This window comes from Trematomus bernacchii, unplaced genomic scaffold (assembly GCF_902827165.1).
Source record: "Trematomus bernacchii unplaced genomic scaffold, fTreBer1.1, whole genome shotgun sequence".
In the NCBI taxonomy this organism is placed as follows: Eukaryota; Metazoa; Chordata; class Actinopteri; order Perciformes; family Nototheniidae; genus Trematomus; species Trematomus bernacchii.
The window spans coordinates 194,353-212,304 of NW_022987610.1; the positions used below are offsets into that span (position 1 = coordinate 194,353).

General features: G+C 42.8%; 1 protein-coding gene across 1 annotated transcript in view; it reads left to right on the forward strand.

Annotated features, from left to right (window-relative positions):
• Positions 1–3,750: 3,750 nt before the first annotated feature.
• LOC117483592 (heterogeneous nuclear ribonucleoprotein L-like) overlaps positions 3,751–17,952 on the forward strand; it is a 48,729-nt gene continuing 34,527 nt past the window's right edge. The window contains exons 1-7 of the mRNA XM_034131968.1: positions 3,751–4,248; positions 13,214–13,332; positions 15,371–15,480; positions 15,577–15,704; positions 16,310–16,395; positions 16,497–16,593; positions 17,166–17,238. Coding sequence (XP_033987859.1) covers positions 3,976–4,248; positions 13,214–13,332; positions 15,371–15,480; positions 15,577–15,704; positions 16,310–16,395; positions 16,497–16,593; positions 17,166–17,238 — 886 coding nt within the window. The 5' untranslated portion in view covers positions 3,751–3,975. The remainder of the gene's footprint in view (positions 4,249–13,213; positions 13,333–15,370; positions 15,481–15,576; positions 15,705–16,309; positions 16,396–16,496; positions 16,594–17,165; positions 17,239–17,952) is intronic.

Below are 17,952 nucleotides of genomic sequence, written 5' to 3' on the forward strand. Positions count from 1 at the left end.
TAGTGGAATGATTTCACTTTTCTCTTGGTTTACCTTATATCATGAGATAACACCATAAGCATTTAGCAGAGTCTGTAATTTGGTGAGGGAGTTACCAGGGTCTGTCAAGTACAAAAGTACATCATCTGCCAGGAGATTAATTGTATGATTTGTCTGATCTACTCTAAAACCCTTTATATCAGGATCCTGTCTAATTGCTTCAGCTAGGGGCTCAATAGCCAAGACCTCTGGAGACAGAGGGCAGCCCTGTCGGCTTGATCTACTCAGGGGAAACGCAGTAGAGATCTGACCATTAGTAGTCATTTTGGCCCGGGGTTCATGATAAAGAGTTTTAACCCAATTAATAAACAACTGACCAAACCCAAACTTGGCCAAGACTTTAAATAAATATGGCCACTCCAGCCGGTCAAAGGCCTTTTCAGCGTCTAAAGCTACAGCTATACTGGGCTCAGTCTTTGACTTTGTTAGGTGGATAATGTTAAAGAGCCTACATAAATTATCAGCTGATGAACGTTTAGAAATAAAACCACTCTGGTCCGGATTAATTAATTGTGGCAAACATTGGCCAAGCCTGTTAGCCAGGGCCTTAGATATTAATGTATAGTCCGAATTCAATAATGAAATAGGTCGAAATGAAGAGCACTTTAATGGATCTTTATTTTGTTTGTGGATCACAGTGATTATGGCAGTAGAGAATGATTCAGGCAGAGTTTGAGTTTTTGATGCTAAGTTAATTACATCCATGATGAGTGGGATGAGTAAATCCTTAAATTCTCTGTAAAATTCTGGTGGGAAACTATCTTCCCCCGGCGATTTATTAGATTGCAATGAGCCCAAAGCCTTTTCAATTTCTTTCTGAGTGTAGGGAAGATCAAGTTTATTTTGGTCTTCTTGGCCAAGTTTTGGCAAGTCAATAGTGGACAGGAATTCATCAATTTTAGTCAGATCTTCTGGTGATTCCGATGTATATTTGCATAAAACTGTTTAAATGTGTAATTAATTTCTACCGGGTTATGTGACACTGAACCCGCTTCAGTTTGAATTGCGTTAATTGTTCTTGAGCTTTCCTCTTTTCTCAGTTGCCAGGACAGAATTGTATTTGCCTTCTCTCCCAATTCATAATGCCTTTGTTTAGTTCTTAAAATGGCTTTTTCAATTGTATAAGTGTGTAGCGTATTGTATTTGAGCTTCATGTTTAACAGCGATTGGTATAATACCTTGGACCCAGATTGTTGAAACTCCTTTTCCAATTTCAAAATATCTGTTTCCAGTTTTTCTATTTCCATATATTTATTTTTAATACCTTTTGTATACAGTAAGAGATTATTTGTCCCCTTAAATAAGCTTTAAGTGTGTCCCATAGTATACAACTATTGGGGGAGGAAGGACAGTTAGTCTCGCAGAATAGCTTTATCTGGTATAAACATGCACAAATCTGGTTTTTGAAGAAGGGTAGGGTTCAGTCGCCATCTATATGAGTTAGTTGTTTTTTCTGGCATCAAAATAGACAGGGTCAAAGGAGAATGATCAGACAGGGTCCTAGATACATATTCAGATTCCAATGCTCTATGAACTAGCTGCGTTGATAAGAGAAAAAGGTCAATCCTAGTATGAGACTTATGGGGACAGGAATAGAAAGAGTAGTCTCTGCTTTGAGGGTGCATCTGTCTCCAAACATCTGTCAAATGTAGATCTTTCATAAATCCCAGGGTGGTTTTGGCAGCTTTTGATTTAGATACTGCCAAGGATGACTTATCCAGAATAGGATCCAGGCAAAAATTAAAATCACCCCCTACCCGTATGTTTTGTCGTCCCCTTGACATCTTAAGAAAGATATCTTGAATAAAGGATGCATCATCATGGTTGGGTGCGTATAAGTTTAAAAGTGTGCAGGGTTCTGAGTAAATCTGACAATGAACTAATACATATCGGCCTGATGGATCAATAATAGTTTCTCCAATCGTCACTGGAGTGTTTTTATTTATTAAAATAGCTACTCCCCTGGCTTTGGAATTAAAGGATGATGAAACTACATGTCCTACCCATTCTCTCCTCAGTTTCTTATGCTCCTGTGTGGTAAGATGGGTTTCTTGTATAAAAGCAATATCAATTTGCAGTTTTTTCAGGTGTGTCAAGACTCTTTTCCTTTTAACCGGTCCGTTTAGTCCATTTACATTAAAGCTAACAAATTTCACTGCCCTGTTCATCAACAATAAGAGTATACATCGATCATGGTATTACGGCCTCTTCGTGAAGTCACCATGCAAGTGTAAATGTATCTCCTGCAGTAAAGTGGCAAAAAGTAAGATAAAGCACTGACAATAGAAAAAAAAATCTCCTTTGGTGTTTGGAAGAATCTTCTCCCTCCATCGGGGAGCGTGATCCTCAATGTTGCAAATTAATTGCTTAAAATCAGTGGAATCTCAGCTTGCTAATTGATATCTTGTTTGTGCAGAACCGATAAGTAATAAGGGTATTTTACCGTGAGTTCTGTGCTAAGTGCGTTAGCATTTTTTCGCTCAGGGCTAATTCAGAGCCTTTGTTATTACCCCTGTGTTTCGTTTTGCTAAAAATTGTTAATATTGTCTGATAGCTGAGTTTCTTCCCGTTAAGTGGATATGACACATTCATAGTTTGTTAAATGTTAAGAAGCCCTCAGACGCTGTTTCTTGCAAGATGTTGCACAAGTAAAGTGGGGGGATGCAGGAACGAAAACCCAGACAAATCAAATGACTGAAGTGAGACACCACAGAGGGCATGAGAGCGTGGTGTTAGGTGAACTGACACTGTGCATTGTTCAATTAGAAAGACATTTTACATGCATAATTTCTTCTGCTTATAATATGCTTGTAATACGACATATTAATTCAAGTCTGATTTATAATACATACTAATAAGTTGCAGAGGAAGGGTTAAACAGCGTTATGAGCTGTTTAACTGTTGGATGTCCTTTCTATTAAATGCTGTTTTAATATGAGTTACTGTACATTTAGTTTTGGCATGTTAAAGCTGCCCTTTTATTTTATTTTCCTTTTGAACACTAAAACACCTCTTCACTTGTTTTCTGCGTTGTGTTCTGTTTCAATGTGGCATGGATCATTCATATCCCAATGAAAAGCAATGCATTTGCTTGTTAAAGAGAAAAAGCTATATTAATAAAAATGTTAACGTTATGTTACAAGATAAAATGCATATATGTCAATGTGTATCGCATTCTAGTGATTTGTTTTGTTTTAATTGTATTTAAATGTTGCATTTCAAATCTTCCCTGCCTCCCCAAAATGTATGTGTGTGTGGTAAATACAAAAATAAATAGAGTTCTGTGTCCGTTTATGCTTTCCCACATCTGAATAAAAATGCACCCTTAAAAATGTGAAATGTCTCTAGAAAGAGGTGTCTGTGATCAATACGCCATCTTTGTCACTAACTTGGCCTGACCTTTGTTGGGGACGTTGTGGCCTACTTACTGTAGAAGAATGTTCAAAGAGCTTTCAGCAACTGATTGTTTGCGTGATGATAACAGACTGTATATATAAATGTAAGGTAATGATGCAGCAGATATCCTCTGCCACCGTCTCCCTCTCTCTCTTTTCCCAAGCTCTGCAGTTTTGAGTGTGCCTCCACTGTTTTTATCTAGCCCACCATTCCCCTCTCTGCTCTTCTCTGCGCACTCCTCTGCAGAGCATGGAGAGCTGTCTGTTGACGCATCGACACCGGCCAATCACGCGCCATGTCTCAAAGGTGCAGGACACAACGGACCAATAGAAGAACAGCACGGGGCGGGATGTGTCCAGTCAACTCACACCTCCACACAGAAAATCAGTGGGGCTGTAGAGAGACAGACAGGGAGCCAGCGGAGCCGCGGCACGGGGACACATAACAAGGACACAGACACAGACACAGAGACAGAGACACCGCGGATAACGGCTGCCATGCCCGGGTCCATGTGAGCAGCTCTAACAGGTCCACCGCAGCATGGCGACGGTAGAAGGAACAGGACCGCGCGAGGAAGGGGAGTACGGAAGGGCGGCAAAACGGCTAAAAACGGAGGAAAGGGAGGTGGAGGCGGAGGAGAGAGATGAGAGAGAGGAGAGAGAGGAGAGAGAGGAGAGAGAGGAGAGAGAGGAGGGGGAGGAGGAGCTGGAGGAGGGGGAGGATTCGGACTCCGGCTCGCTGGCCGGTAACGTAGAGTCAGCGGGGGAGAACCGGGCCAGGTGGAGCGGCAGCCAACACGAAGCAGGACGGAAGGTAAGATCCCCTCTACCGCTCCCTGCAGCGATCACACGTGAGTGCGCGCGCACCCATGTGTCATGGTGTCAGTGGAGCATCAGCACCTGTCACTCTCCAGGTCTCCTCACTGCTGCCGGATGGAACTACATTGCAATGCACACATTCAAACTTTTTTTGTCCTTTATTCAAGAAAATATAACATTATACACACAACAAATTACATAGTAGGGTACACAGGTAAATATACAAAGTAAATAACAAATAAATACATATAAAGAAAATAGTGATTAAAAAAAAAGGTAACATTTGAAGTAAAATATTTCTCAAATATCAAATTTGGTTTTGATTGCTTTCTTATTTTTGAATATTGGTGCCATATTGTTGTAAAGTAAAAATGTGCCAGCAAAATTGTTCGTCAGTCCATTTCTTCTTGTGAAGGTGAAATGTTCCCAAAAATAAAATTAATTGTAAAAAAAACAACTATATTTGTATCAAATCCATCACCTTTAAAGTTTATAAAAATGTCCTCATCCTGAAGTCGTATCGTTTGTCCCATTTTCAGAAGCTTTCCTGTGGCTCTGTTTGGTGTTACCCTTTTAAAATGTATTATTATTTTCCTCAAGTAAAATACAAAATTAACATCTGCTTAGTTCAGTTGTGGCTCAGTTATGGCACATTTCCACTGCAGGGCCTCGCACGGCTTAGTACGGTATAGTTATGGCGCATTTCCACTGCAGGGCCTCGCACGGCTTAGTACGGTATAGTTAGGCCTTGGTAGGCCAGGCTCACTTTATGCTGCGTTTCCATTACAGTTTAGTAGCTTGGACAGTAACTATAGTAACGCAGTGTAGGCGGAGCCGTGACGTCATCTTCAATGCGAACCACAAAACCAACATCAGCCGTTAGCTGTTAGCACTCAAGCTCACAGCTCCTCATATCTGTTCAGAAACTAGACAAAAGTTAAACAAGTACAAACCACAGACTGTCTGTGTCATGGCGAGTACAGTCACTGGTTTATTTATGTCTGTAGGCCGTTGTTGTGAGTGTGGACGGTCGGAGCATATACAACGTTAGCTTAACCGATCTCCATTTAGACAAGACGCATTTTAAAAGGTTTTAAAAGCATTAATTCATGGTTTTTACTAACCGGTATCAGTATGTTGTTACTTCGGCATCATTTTTGAAACGTGTATTACAATGAAATCATGGTAAAATATGTTTATTTTGTTGTAGTTCTAGCCCCCTTGCCAGCGATTCTCTCTGACCATTCAGCAGTCGAGAGTGTCTACGTCTAGTTTACTACTAGTTTAGCATATTCAGCCCGGTTGTTGGCCCGGTAAGAACCTCGATTTTGGAGGGCCAGAAAAAACGTGCAACAACATTAACTGTTGGCCGCTTGTTAGCAGACCCTTCACGCGATGGCAGAGCGAACAGGTACAGCCAGGGCCGGACCGAGACAATAATGGCGCGTTTCCACTACAGCGCGGAGCCCCGTTTAAGAGAGCTGTGACGTCAGCGGCCCGTCTTTGGTTTAGTTTCCACTTGGCCTAGTACCGGCTAGCGGGTCCTAATTCACATTTTTTCTGGCCCCATAAAATCGTGGTTCTAGGGCCAGGAACAACCAGGCTGAGTCGGGCTGAGTTTGCTAAACTAGAGAGAGAATCGCTGGCAAGGGGGCTACAACTACAACAAGATGAACACATTTGACCGTGATTTAATTGTAATACACGTTTCAAAAATGATGCCGAAGTAACAACATACTGATACCGGTTAGTAAAAACCATGAATTAATGCTTTGTCAAGTCTGCAGACAGACGGCAGGCGAAAAACCTTTTAAAATGCGTGTTTTCTAAATGGAGATTATATACGCAATATATGCTCCGACCGTCCACACTCACAACAACGGCCTATACAGACATAAATAAACCAGCGACTGTATTCGCCATGACACAGACAGTCTGTGGTTTGTACTTGTTTAACTTTTGTCTAGTTTCTGAACAAATATGAGGAGCTGTGAGCTCTGAGTGCTAACAGCTAACGGCTGATGTTGTTTTTCTGGGGTTCTCATTGAAGATGACGTCACGGCTCCGCCTACACTGCGTTACTATAGATACTACCCCAGTTCCTAAACTATAATGGAAATGCGCCATAAAGTGAGCCAGTCCTAACGAGGCCTAGCCATACCGAGCGAGGCCGTGTAGTGGAAATGCGCCATAAGTCAGGCCGGATATTATACACCCAGCCAGGCCACTACCAGTTTTTTTTGTGCCATTTTGCATTTGTTGCAGGGAGCGAAACGGCAACGTAGCTGCTTAATGTCTTTGTTTTTTTTTACATGTCTAGTAGTTTACTCCATTGAGTGTTGACAAGAAACACGTGTAGACGAAATATATGTTTTGTTTTGATGTTTTGAGGTACGCAAAGGCGCGTAGTGACACAAGTGACGTTATGCAATTCAGATTTTCGCCGTGCACTGGTACCTGCGTACCAGTTATGTGCACCCCTGATTATATTATTGAGGGAGAATTGTCCGGGGCTACAGAAAAAACATTCAGGGCTAAAGCCCCGAATGCCCAGGCCAGGCGACGCCACTGGTCTCACCATTACAGGATACAGGGGGACTAGATTGGCACACACATACTAACACACACTATGCTCTATCAGAACTAAACACGTTATCACAGCTGCCTAACTTAACCTCACCTGAATCGGGCTTTTGCATTAATCTAAAGCCTAGTCTGTACCTTCAAACAGTCCTAATGTAATGAGGACCAGCCAAATGTCCTCTCAAAGGTAGCAATACAAGCCCAAACACATGCATGCACAAGACCTGAGTGAAGGTGGTACTGTATCACCTCGCTGTTATCACCTTCTCTGGTTTCCACACACACTCAGGTATGCATGCGCACACACACATGTCCTCATCTGATCTTTAGAAGGTGATTAAGAAAATAGATGCACTGTTCATTCCTTTAACCATTATTTACAGAATGCAATCTATTTGTTGGTTCTCAGTACACAGTAATGTCATAACCAACATATTCCTGTTTGAAATAAAAAAAGTGAGAATTTATTACAAAAGAAAACAGTTGGTCCATGTACATTTTTGGTTCTAAAAACATTCTGAGAATGTTACCATTCATTGTTCTAGGAATGTTTTCAGCGGGAAGTTTTAGTTTGGTTCCCAGAATGTTCTTCTGAAAGGTAGGATAACGTTCTCTAAAAACATTCTTAAAAGATTTGGCGTAGAGCTGTTGAGGCATGGACCGGTGATATACAAGCAAAGTTTGGGGGACGATCGGACCGTGTCCATTGGAGTTACAGCGACATCTTGTTTTATGGCGAGGGATGCGAGCATCATGGGTCGACCCAGGCCATGTTGCAACGAGGTCGACAATGCCCATGTCCGAGTTGCACACAATTTGAACATTTATAGAATGGTAACCCTTTCTATTAACATACAAATACTCATGTTCAGAGGGGGCCTGAATGCGAACATGAGTACCGTCGATGCATCCGACAATACCAGGTATACCTGATTTTAACAAAAAATCTTGCCTGGATTTCGCTGCTTCTTCTTGTGTGGGTAGGTGAATATAGTTCCTAAGGCGGCGCTGGAGGGTCAATGAAACTTGTCTTATAGCCCGACATGCAGTTGTGCGATGAACATTAATCATGTCTCCCACAGTATTTTGAAAGGCCCCGTTCGCGTAGAATCTGAGCGCTATCAGCACCTGCAAGGTTGGGGAGAGCGCAGCGTTTCGGTCTGATCCGTGCTGGAGTTGAGGGGAGATCTCCTCGATTAAATCAAAAAGGGCTTGTCTGCCGAAACGAAACCTCTCTATCAGTTCACTGTCTGAATAGATGTCCAGTGGGTTTGTTCGATCACGGACGACTCTTTCTCTTCTTAATGCCCTTTCATTGTTAAACCTGTGAACAAGACGCCCTGCCATCGTTAATATCCTTCTTGCCTGTTTTACGTTACTATGGATACTAGTCTGTCTTTCCGATTTACGCCTGCTCCATACTAGGCGTAAAAGTTACACCCGGGCGCAACGCATACAGGGCTTAAGTCTAAGTGGTGCACTAGTCATAACTTTAGTTTGGTCTTAACCTTCGGTTCTACGTCGGACGTAGAGTTACGACCAGCTTACGCCCAGCTGGTGCACTCCACTCCAGTGACCACGTCATTAGTCTGCTGCTCTAATTATGTCTATTGGAGTTATGACATCATCGTGTTCCATGACACAGGTGTTTATATTTGAGCTAACGACGTGTCCAGAGATCAAAGGTTTCCATGGTGATTAGTGAGAGGAAAGCATTTTCATTGTTCTGAATGAGATAAACCTGTTACATGTGAACGTTTTGTTGAAGAACCGTAACAGATATCGGTGAAATTTCAAAGCGTGAAGCATGTCAAGGAACTTGAGCATCTGAAGTGTACTTTTTGTGTACTTTCGGGTTAATAATGTGGCCTTTTTGGTAGATTAACTAAAGGCGTGCGGCTGCTGTGGTGGGGAAAGGTGAGGAAGAATTTACAATGGATTTTAATGGAGACATGTTGAACGTTTTTGTCACTTCATGCCCTCAAAAGGCATTTTGTTTAATTATTTTGCTTAATTAATTATCATCTTTCAAGCTACGAGATGTTTTCCTACGTTTGTCATGAAAAATTATGTCTCAGGAATGTAGGGTTTGGGAATTATGGCAGGTTAAAAAGAAAATATGAAGGCAAAATTAAATCTGTCCTCCACTCTAGCTGTGACATCACGCACTCTAAAATCTGAAGAAGGCCTCTTTACCAAGGTCTGAACAATGTTTAATATCTCTAAAAGTAAGAATCAGATTTAAGTTGTGTTACACAAATAATGTCAGAAAGATGTGTAACATTTTAAAGTTGGAATGAGGTTTCTGAGTGAAAGTATGAAGGTGCAGTTAGCAGTTTAAGAAGGAGCAGTTAGCAGTTGAAGTTGCATGAAGATTGTTGAAGTCTGAAGAGTTCTCCATTGACTTCCATGTTAAAAATGGGATGTATCTCTGGAATTATGAAAGTTATGAATGATAAAAGTAATAGCCATTGATTCCCAACCGAGCTGAACGTTTTGATGTTTGAACGGAGTTTCTGCGATGTTCAATGTGGGAGAAGAAGCAGCGCAAAATAACCCGGCGGTATAATAAAGAATTTCGTGCTGTGTCAGCATTCCCACAAAATTATTCCTGTAATTCTTCAACTCAAAATTCCCGGGTAACTGGACTGACCACTGTGGTCACTAGGATGATTTTGATAGTTTACTTAACTATTGGAATTTGACTATTAACACATGTAAAAGGATGACTCGGAATCAGCTGATGAAAGTAACATTTGTTTATTAGAAAAGGGGAGCTGGGAGTGGAGGTTGGTTATGGCGGCAGTGGGAAACAGTTGTTCCAGGGTGGGTAGAGAGGCCTGGCTGGTCTTGGGAGTGTGGAAGGCCATAATAATAATAATAATAATAATAATAATAATAATAATAATAATAATAGCTTGGATTTATATAGCGCCTTTCAAGGGACCCAAGGTCGCTTTACAAGTAATAGGGCAAAAACAAACATAACAAAACAAAAGTCAGACAGACAAAACAACAGATCGATTAGGGGCCGAAAGCCTTGGCAAACAGATGGGACTTGAGGGCCCTTTTGAAGGCGTCGAGTGTGGGGATGTTGCAAATCTCCGCAGGGAGAGCGTTCCAGAGGGTGGGGGCTGCCACACTGTAGGCTCTGTCCCCGAAGGTTCGCAGTTTGGTGCGGGGGGGTGGTAAGCAGGCCAGAGTCTGAGGACCGCAGGTTCCGGGGTGGGGCATGTGGGTGAAGGATGTCCGATAGGTACTGGGGGGCAAGGGCATGGAGGGACTTGTAGGTAAGGAGGAGGACTTTGTAGGATATGCGGGACTTGACCGGCAACCAGTGTAGGTGGATGAGGGTGGGAGTGATGTGCTGCCACGGCTTTGTGTGTGTGAGTACCCTAGCAGCACAGTTTTGGACATACTGGAGCCTGTCCAGGGTTTTGTTGGGAACCCCGAATAGGACACCATTGCAGTAGTCCAAGTGGGAGGTGACAAACGCATGCACTTTCGGCAACCGACTCCGAGAGTGACGGTCGGAGTCTGGCAATGTTCCTTAGGTGGAAAAAGGCCGATTTGGTCACAGATTTGACGTGGGAATGGAAGGAAAGGGTGGAGTCAAGGATGACACCCAGCTTGCAGGCTTCAGGAGATGGGGAGATGGAGCAGCCGTCGACCTCGAGGATGAAGTCACCAACCTTCTGGAGCAGGGCCTTGGGTGCCACAACCATGAGCTCTGTTTTATTGCTGTTCAGCTTAAGGTAGTTGGAAGACATCCATGTTTTGATGTCATGCAGGCAGTTGATGAGAGACTGAGGGGGGAGCTGGGAGGATGGAGTGGTGCTGAGATACAGTTGGGTATCATCAGCGTAACAGTGGAAATTGAGTCCATGATGTCGGATGATCTGGCCGAGGGGGAGCATGTAAATCGTGAACAGGAGGGGGCCAAGCACAGAGCCCTGGGGTACACCGTGGTGGACTGGGGCCGGGGGTGAGTTTGAGCCACTGATGGAGACAAACTGTTTCCTGTTATGGAGGTAGGATGTGAACCAGGACAGCGCTGTGCCAGTGACACCTAGGAGGTCTGAGAGGCGGGTGAGGAGGATGTTGTGAGAGATGGTGTCAAACGCTGCAGAGAGGTCCAGGAGGATGAGGATGCTGAGGCGGCCAGTGTCAGCAGCAATGAGGAGATCGTTGGTGATCTTGATGAGGGCAGTCTCAGTGCTGTGTTGCTGTCTGAAGCCGGATTGGAAGGGCTCATAGAGCTCATGGTTGGACATGTACAGATGGAGTTGGCCGGCGACCACTCTTTCCAGAGTTTTGCTTAGGAAGGGAAGGTTAGAGATCGGCCGGTGGTTCTGGAGGTCGTCGGGGTCCAGGCCAGGTTTTTTGAGTATGGGGGTGACTGAGGCCATTTTGAAGCTGGTGGGGACTATACCAGGAGCCAGAGAAGCGTTGATGACCACCATGTAGGGACAGAGGGTGGGTAGGCAGTCCTTGACCAGGGCTGTGGGCATGGGGTCCAGGGAGCAGGTGGTGGTCTTGGCCGAGCTGACCAGTTTGGCCACTTGGAGAGCATCCACAGGGGAGAAGGAGGAGAGGTTGGAGTGGGAGAGGCGCGGCGCTTGGGGTGCATTACCAGGTGGCTGAGGTGCAGGCAGGGGGGGAGGGCCAGTTGCCAGGAGCTGCTGATTGGATTCCTCCTGGGAGATACATAAAAATGAGTGTGAGGCAAAAGCAGGTAAAGTTGTCAAAGAATATGCTGGCAAAAGCTAGAGCGGCACGCAACAAACCTTTCACGGCAACAATCCGGCAGGGAATGAGTGCAGGCTGCAGGCTTTCATAGTGTGGCTGATGAGCAGGTTGCAGGTGTGGTTGATTGGAGATTTCTCCCAGCCGTGTAGAGCAGGCCAGCAGGCAGGGGGTACAAACACTAACAGGGGTTTCAGGGACGGGCAGTGACAGTCGATCCGTTCTTCTATATGTCTGTCGGTCTCAAATCTAAAGGGTGCAATAACGATTTGTATCCACTATCCATAAACAGCGGACACTGTTTATACGCAGCCCTCACAAACCACACACGGCCAGATAGCTTATCTAACAGTTAGAGCCTACATACGAGACACAACCTTTATAGTCAGAAAAAAGTGTGATTATTTTCTGATATTTTACACATATGATATTATGAATACTGTGGGCCTACATACCTTAGTGTGATTATAAGTGCATGTGAGTGAATATTGGCATGCAAATTCGTTTTTATACGTCCTATTCATTGTCTCAATGCGCTCGTACATATTAAGAAAGTTATCACCAAAAATGTTAAGAATGTTTTTAGAGAAAGTTATTCTACCTTTCAGAAGAACATTCTGGGAACCAAAATAAAACGTCCCGCTGACAGCGTTTTAAGAACAGTAGGGCATAATGTTCTAACAATGTTATCAAAAACATCTTAAGATGGTTATCAAAAACATCTTAAGAATATCGGTTCCAAATATCGGTTATCGGTCTCCTTGATTACTAATAATCGGTATCGGTATCGGCCTTGAAAAAGCCATATAGGTCGATCCCTACTGTGTTGGCCCCCCATTGCCCCCTGAAATATCCCTGACAGGCTGCTTTTTCTCTCTGTTTCCCCTGCTGTTCGGTCAACAGGTTTGTTTGGACCTGCCCTACCTTTGGAGTATCTAAATTACTAAAATAAAATTGGCGTTTAGCTAATGTGTGGACAGAAGTATCCAATCAAAGGCCGAGTTTTTGCGGGTTCTTCCTGCTAGGCATGTGAGTCAGTTTAGCCTTCCCCAATGTACAGTTTGTCTTCCTCTGATTGGATGGTGAGTGGGCAACTTGCTGATTGGCTATTTATCTCAAGCGTAAACAGAGTAATGAAGTAAGAGAAATAAACACACACTGTTTTTGTCTGAGATATATATCTATGACATTCTTTATGTTAATGAAATAAACATTCTATTACTGATGATTATAAATGCTACTCATGTGATGGATTTACACCAACTGCGATGTCAAATCAGGCCAATGTTAAGTGAAGGGGCAAGGGGCCTTTTGTCCAACTCTGCTTGGACCATGCCCATCTTTGTATTCAACCTACATGCCACTCCAAGGAAACAATCACGATCACAACATCTGTGGAGACACACACACACGCTGCGTAATGATCTCCCAAGGTGAGATCAATACGAGTGTTGGTCAGAAAGGACTGCCAGCAGCAGCAGCAGAAGGCTGTCATACAGCAGGGTGGCTCAGGAGTAAAGTGGAGGCCAGAGATCTCTACAGTGGGAACTCTGGTGTTTAAATGTAGCTGCAGACAAGCTTATGTGATCAGATCCATTGTGTGTAACCGTGTTTGACTGTGTGTGTTGCAGGATAATGATGAGGACTCCCATCGCATCTCTCCCAGCCCCGTGGTCCATGTGAGGGGTCTGTGTGAGGCCGTGGTGGAAGCAGACCTGATAGATGCCCTGGAGAAATTTGGATCCATATGGTATCACACACATGCAAGCATGTGATTATAAAGCAGTTCCCCAGTGTGGGCTGTTGAACACTGTCGTCATTAAGATCCCAGAAAGATTAATCCATATTGATCATTTCTTCAGCTTTCTTTACCATCTTCACATTTACATTTCTTATTTCACAGTAGCATAGCCATAATGCACATAAAGTCGCTCTACAGCCTCAGGAACATAATTGTCCACTTATATGTTGCATAAGGACATAACTCCTTTAAAGTAAGTTGGCTATCATCTTTTTTTTTTTTTATACATTTATTATGTATCGGTATCAGATCAGCCAAACTTAGGAGTCTAAGGTTCTCTAAATATAATCTCATGCCAAAGCTTCAGAAAAAATGTAAACATATCACCAACACGATGGATCATAACAGGCTAACCGTATGCATTTAGATTTATAATGTTACACGTGCGCTGGCAGGTTCAATCACAGGAGTATTTACTTTCTAGTAAATAATGACACTCATGTAGGGGGGCCTTGTCTTTTGTGACCCTTTTTGTGACCAATTTATGTATTTTTGTCAGTCCATGAGTTTGTGTTATAATAAACGATTTAATATATAATTGTGTCTTTGTCCCGTTAGATATTCAGTTTTTCAAAGTCTTTGTGCTTTTAGTTTAGTTCATCGATCAATTATTATATTACGTTATGGAAATCAAACATTGAGCCCTGACCGAGGGGACTCCCGTTTTTCTCCCACGTTTCCACACAAGGGGGATTTCGAAGTCTCAAATTCCAAAGTTTAACTTTTACGCATGTCACATTAAGATCATTCACTTAATAATTCCGCAAATATATCAAGGATGACACAATCAATTCAAATTCTTACCATCACGCTTTCCATCTTGGTTCTTGATGTATACATAGCATTGATGCAGAAGTCCAGATAGAATGCAGAAGGTGCATACATCAACAAAATCAATGTAAAAGTCCAAAACCACAGAAAAAAAAAAAATACTTGGACGATTAAATTCGAGTTTTCCACAAGCACCTCACTGATAACCATAATCATTAGTTTACCCTTGTATTTATTTTTTCAAAACTACAAGCTTTTAAAGAGCAATTAGTTAACAACATGGGCATTCAATCATGGATCCATATTCATTGGGGACAAATTACATTACATTGCATTTAGCTGACGCTTTTATCCAAAGCGTCTTACAATAAGTGCATTCGACCAAGAAGATACAAACTTGAAGAAAACAGAATCATATAAGTACATTAGGTTTCATAGAGCCAAAACATTTAAAGTGCTACTCAACTGGCTTTAGATAAGCCAGTCCTTTATTAGTATATAAGTGCTTTGTTAGTAATTCTGTCGCTCGAAGTGGAGTCGAAAGAGATGAGTTTTTAGTCTACGCCGGAAGATGTGTTTGTGAACAAAGGAAACCGCTCAGTTACTAATTAATAACTTGGTGTAATGAAGTACTGCAGTGTACTTCGGGAGCTTAAGTGTAAAGATAGTTACACGTTGTGAATAATTAAAGGAAACATTTTGTGATACTGCAGTTTCCACTCCAAACCACTACTTCTTCATTATTTATATTCCCTGCATGTTGCACTATTCATTAACTGCTCAATCACCTGACAAGGGCTGCAGTAAAAAGCATACTGTGAAAGACACACACACACATAATTACACAGATATAACATTATTGCTTCATTTTCATTTTCATTTCTTCATGAAAAAGCTGCACCGTCTTTACTTCTTTATTGTTAATTTATTGTCGTTTATTGTGATTGTGGTAATGTGTTTTTATTACATGTACAGCACTTTGGCTCGACCAAAAATCGCTTTTAAATGTGCTATATAAATAAAACCTGATTTGATTTGATTTGACTGTGGTTGAGAACCATAACCCAAAAAACGATTTCCTTCTCTTCAGACCTGATTTGACCTGTGAGGACGGAGACACTGAGATGTTGCCAAAGAGTGGATGACATGAATACTGGCTAGCGGAGGGGTGGAGGTAGTCAGTGAAATTAATTTGTGTGTGTATGTGTGTTCTCAGTTATGTGATGATGATGCCGTTCAAGCGTCAGGCCCTGGTGGAGTTCTCTGCAGTGGAGAGTGCTGACCGCTGTGTGTCCTGTGGAGCCAAGGAGCCAGTGTACATTGCAGGTGGGACTGCTGAGATGTCCTTATGTCTCCGGTCAGTTACACATGCTTGTCTGTAGCATGTTCTATGTACAATATTTTCCTCCATGTGTTCATCAGGTCAGCAGGCGTACTTTAATTACTCCACATCCAAGAGAATCACAAGGCCCACCAACGCTGACAACCCCAACAGTGGCAACAAGGTCCTGCTGCTGTCCATACAGAACCCCCTGTACCCCATCACCACGGTAACCAGACACTCAAACACATACACACACACACACACACACACACACACACACACACACACACACACACACACACACATACACACACACACACACACACACACACACACACACACACACACTGTCACAAATATACACAAACACAATGTCATAAAAACATACACACCCAAACACATACACACACACACATTGTCACAAACATACACACGCAGACTGTCACACACATACACACAAACACACATGCACCCCCTACTTAGTTATCTCTTTCATGTTTTTCTGAAACTCTTCATAAATACAATTAAATAAAAATGATGCCGCATGTTTATAATACTTTTTCACATTATGTCTGCTTTCTGACCATAGAGCTGCTCATTAGCATGGTCTTACTTCATACCAGAGAAAGAATGGGCACTATATGAAGACACTTTTACACCAACAAAATAGACTTTGAGTTTTAGAGGTCTCACTAGGTCCCTAAATAACAACCTGGAGACTTGTTGTATAGGAGTTATATTTCTGTATCACTAACCACAGCGGGTTCAGACACACTGCAGCGTTCGAAATGTGTAGATTGTGTAAAATGTTGCATTTTTATTTCGGTCCAGGATGTTCTGTACACAGTGTGTAACCCCATCGGCAGTGTGCTGAGGATCGTCATCTTTAAACGAAATGGAATCCAGGCCATGGTGGAGTATCCTTGCTGCTGCATGTGTGAACGAGTGTGGCTCTACATGCTGTGTGTATCTGTGTGTTGAAATGTACCATATTCTGTCCTTAACCCAACTCCTTCAGGTTTGAGTCAGTTCAGTGTGCTCAGAAGGCCAAAGCTGCTCTGAACGGAGCTGACATCTATGCTGGCTGCTGTACACTCAAGATTGAATATGCAAGGGTAAGAGACAGGAGGCAGCAGCAGTCACAAGCAGGTCGTCCTGTAAGGTCCAAGCACTTTGTGCTGCTCTTCAAAGTCACTCAGAAATAAATGAAATTAGATTCTTAAGGGAAATGCTTGGAGTCAGCCACCTGAGGCTCAAAATGGATTGTTAAGCAGAACCATCAGTAGCTGCCATTACAACTGTTTGGGAAAGGGTGGGCACTTCCAAAAGAAGCCTTGGTAGGTGATTGGTTGAATCATCTGATAATCATACTCTGACTGAAGAAGAGCAAAAACATCTTAGTATGTAGAAAGCCTGTTATATAATACAAGACATAAGAAGTGAGTCTATTATCTAGCCACATGCCTAATTGTAGATAGAATTAATATATTTATATTTGAGAACCTTGATTGTTTTGTATGTACTGTGCAAAAATGTATGCTTTTTCTGAAGTTAGTTAAGGCAAGTATCAGCTGATTAGATTTGTCTGAAATGTATCAACAGCAGTTTGCAATAGGCAGGAAGTGTCATCTGCATCAAATAGCATTGTGGAGAGATGCTGATGAATCTCTCTTCTTTGTTTCAACAGCCAACACGTCTGAACGTGATTACGAATGACAACGAGAGCTGGGACTACACCAAACCCTACCTGGTCAGACGAGGTAAGACAAACACTGTCTCGCTCTTTTTCTTTTTCTCTATTTACACTTAGGGCAGACTGTGACCACGTTTGGGATCACTCTACTTTCACAGTATTGCAGATCCTGAGACGTGAACACAGTTTCACTCTGAGTTCTGTGTAGTGGCACCGCAGCCTTCCTCCATTCACGTTACACCAATAGATAAGAATGGTCAGTCATTTGTGAACCTATGTCAAGGTCCTCAGCCATTCTGGGTTAAGAAGGTAGTCATAAACAGTTTGGACCATGAACATCCATCACACCAAGACTCCTCCGCCGCTCGTCTCTTCATCTCCAATCTAATCACTCTCACACCAGCCAATCACAAGCCTGCACCTCCGCTTACAATGAAGGCAGAGAGCAAAATAAACATTGAGGGAGAGAGAGAACAGAGAAAGAGGGATGGACGTCAGGCTGACCACACACTGCAGCTTTCTTCCATCTTAACTTCTGCAACCCAGCAAAAAAGATAAAGGGAGCTGGATCTCACTCCTGCTGACCGCCATGCAGCTGCTGCTTCAACATGCCCAGGATCCTGAGCCTCCAGGACCTCCACCTGTCTGCTCCACACTGTGTTCTAACACTACTGTGTCTGGGGAGGTAGCCTTGCATGGCCTGCTGTCTGGTCCACTCAGTGAGATTCTAAATTTGACTTTTATTAGTGACCATCATGCACCTCTTCCAGCTAACAGATGA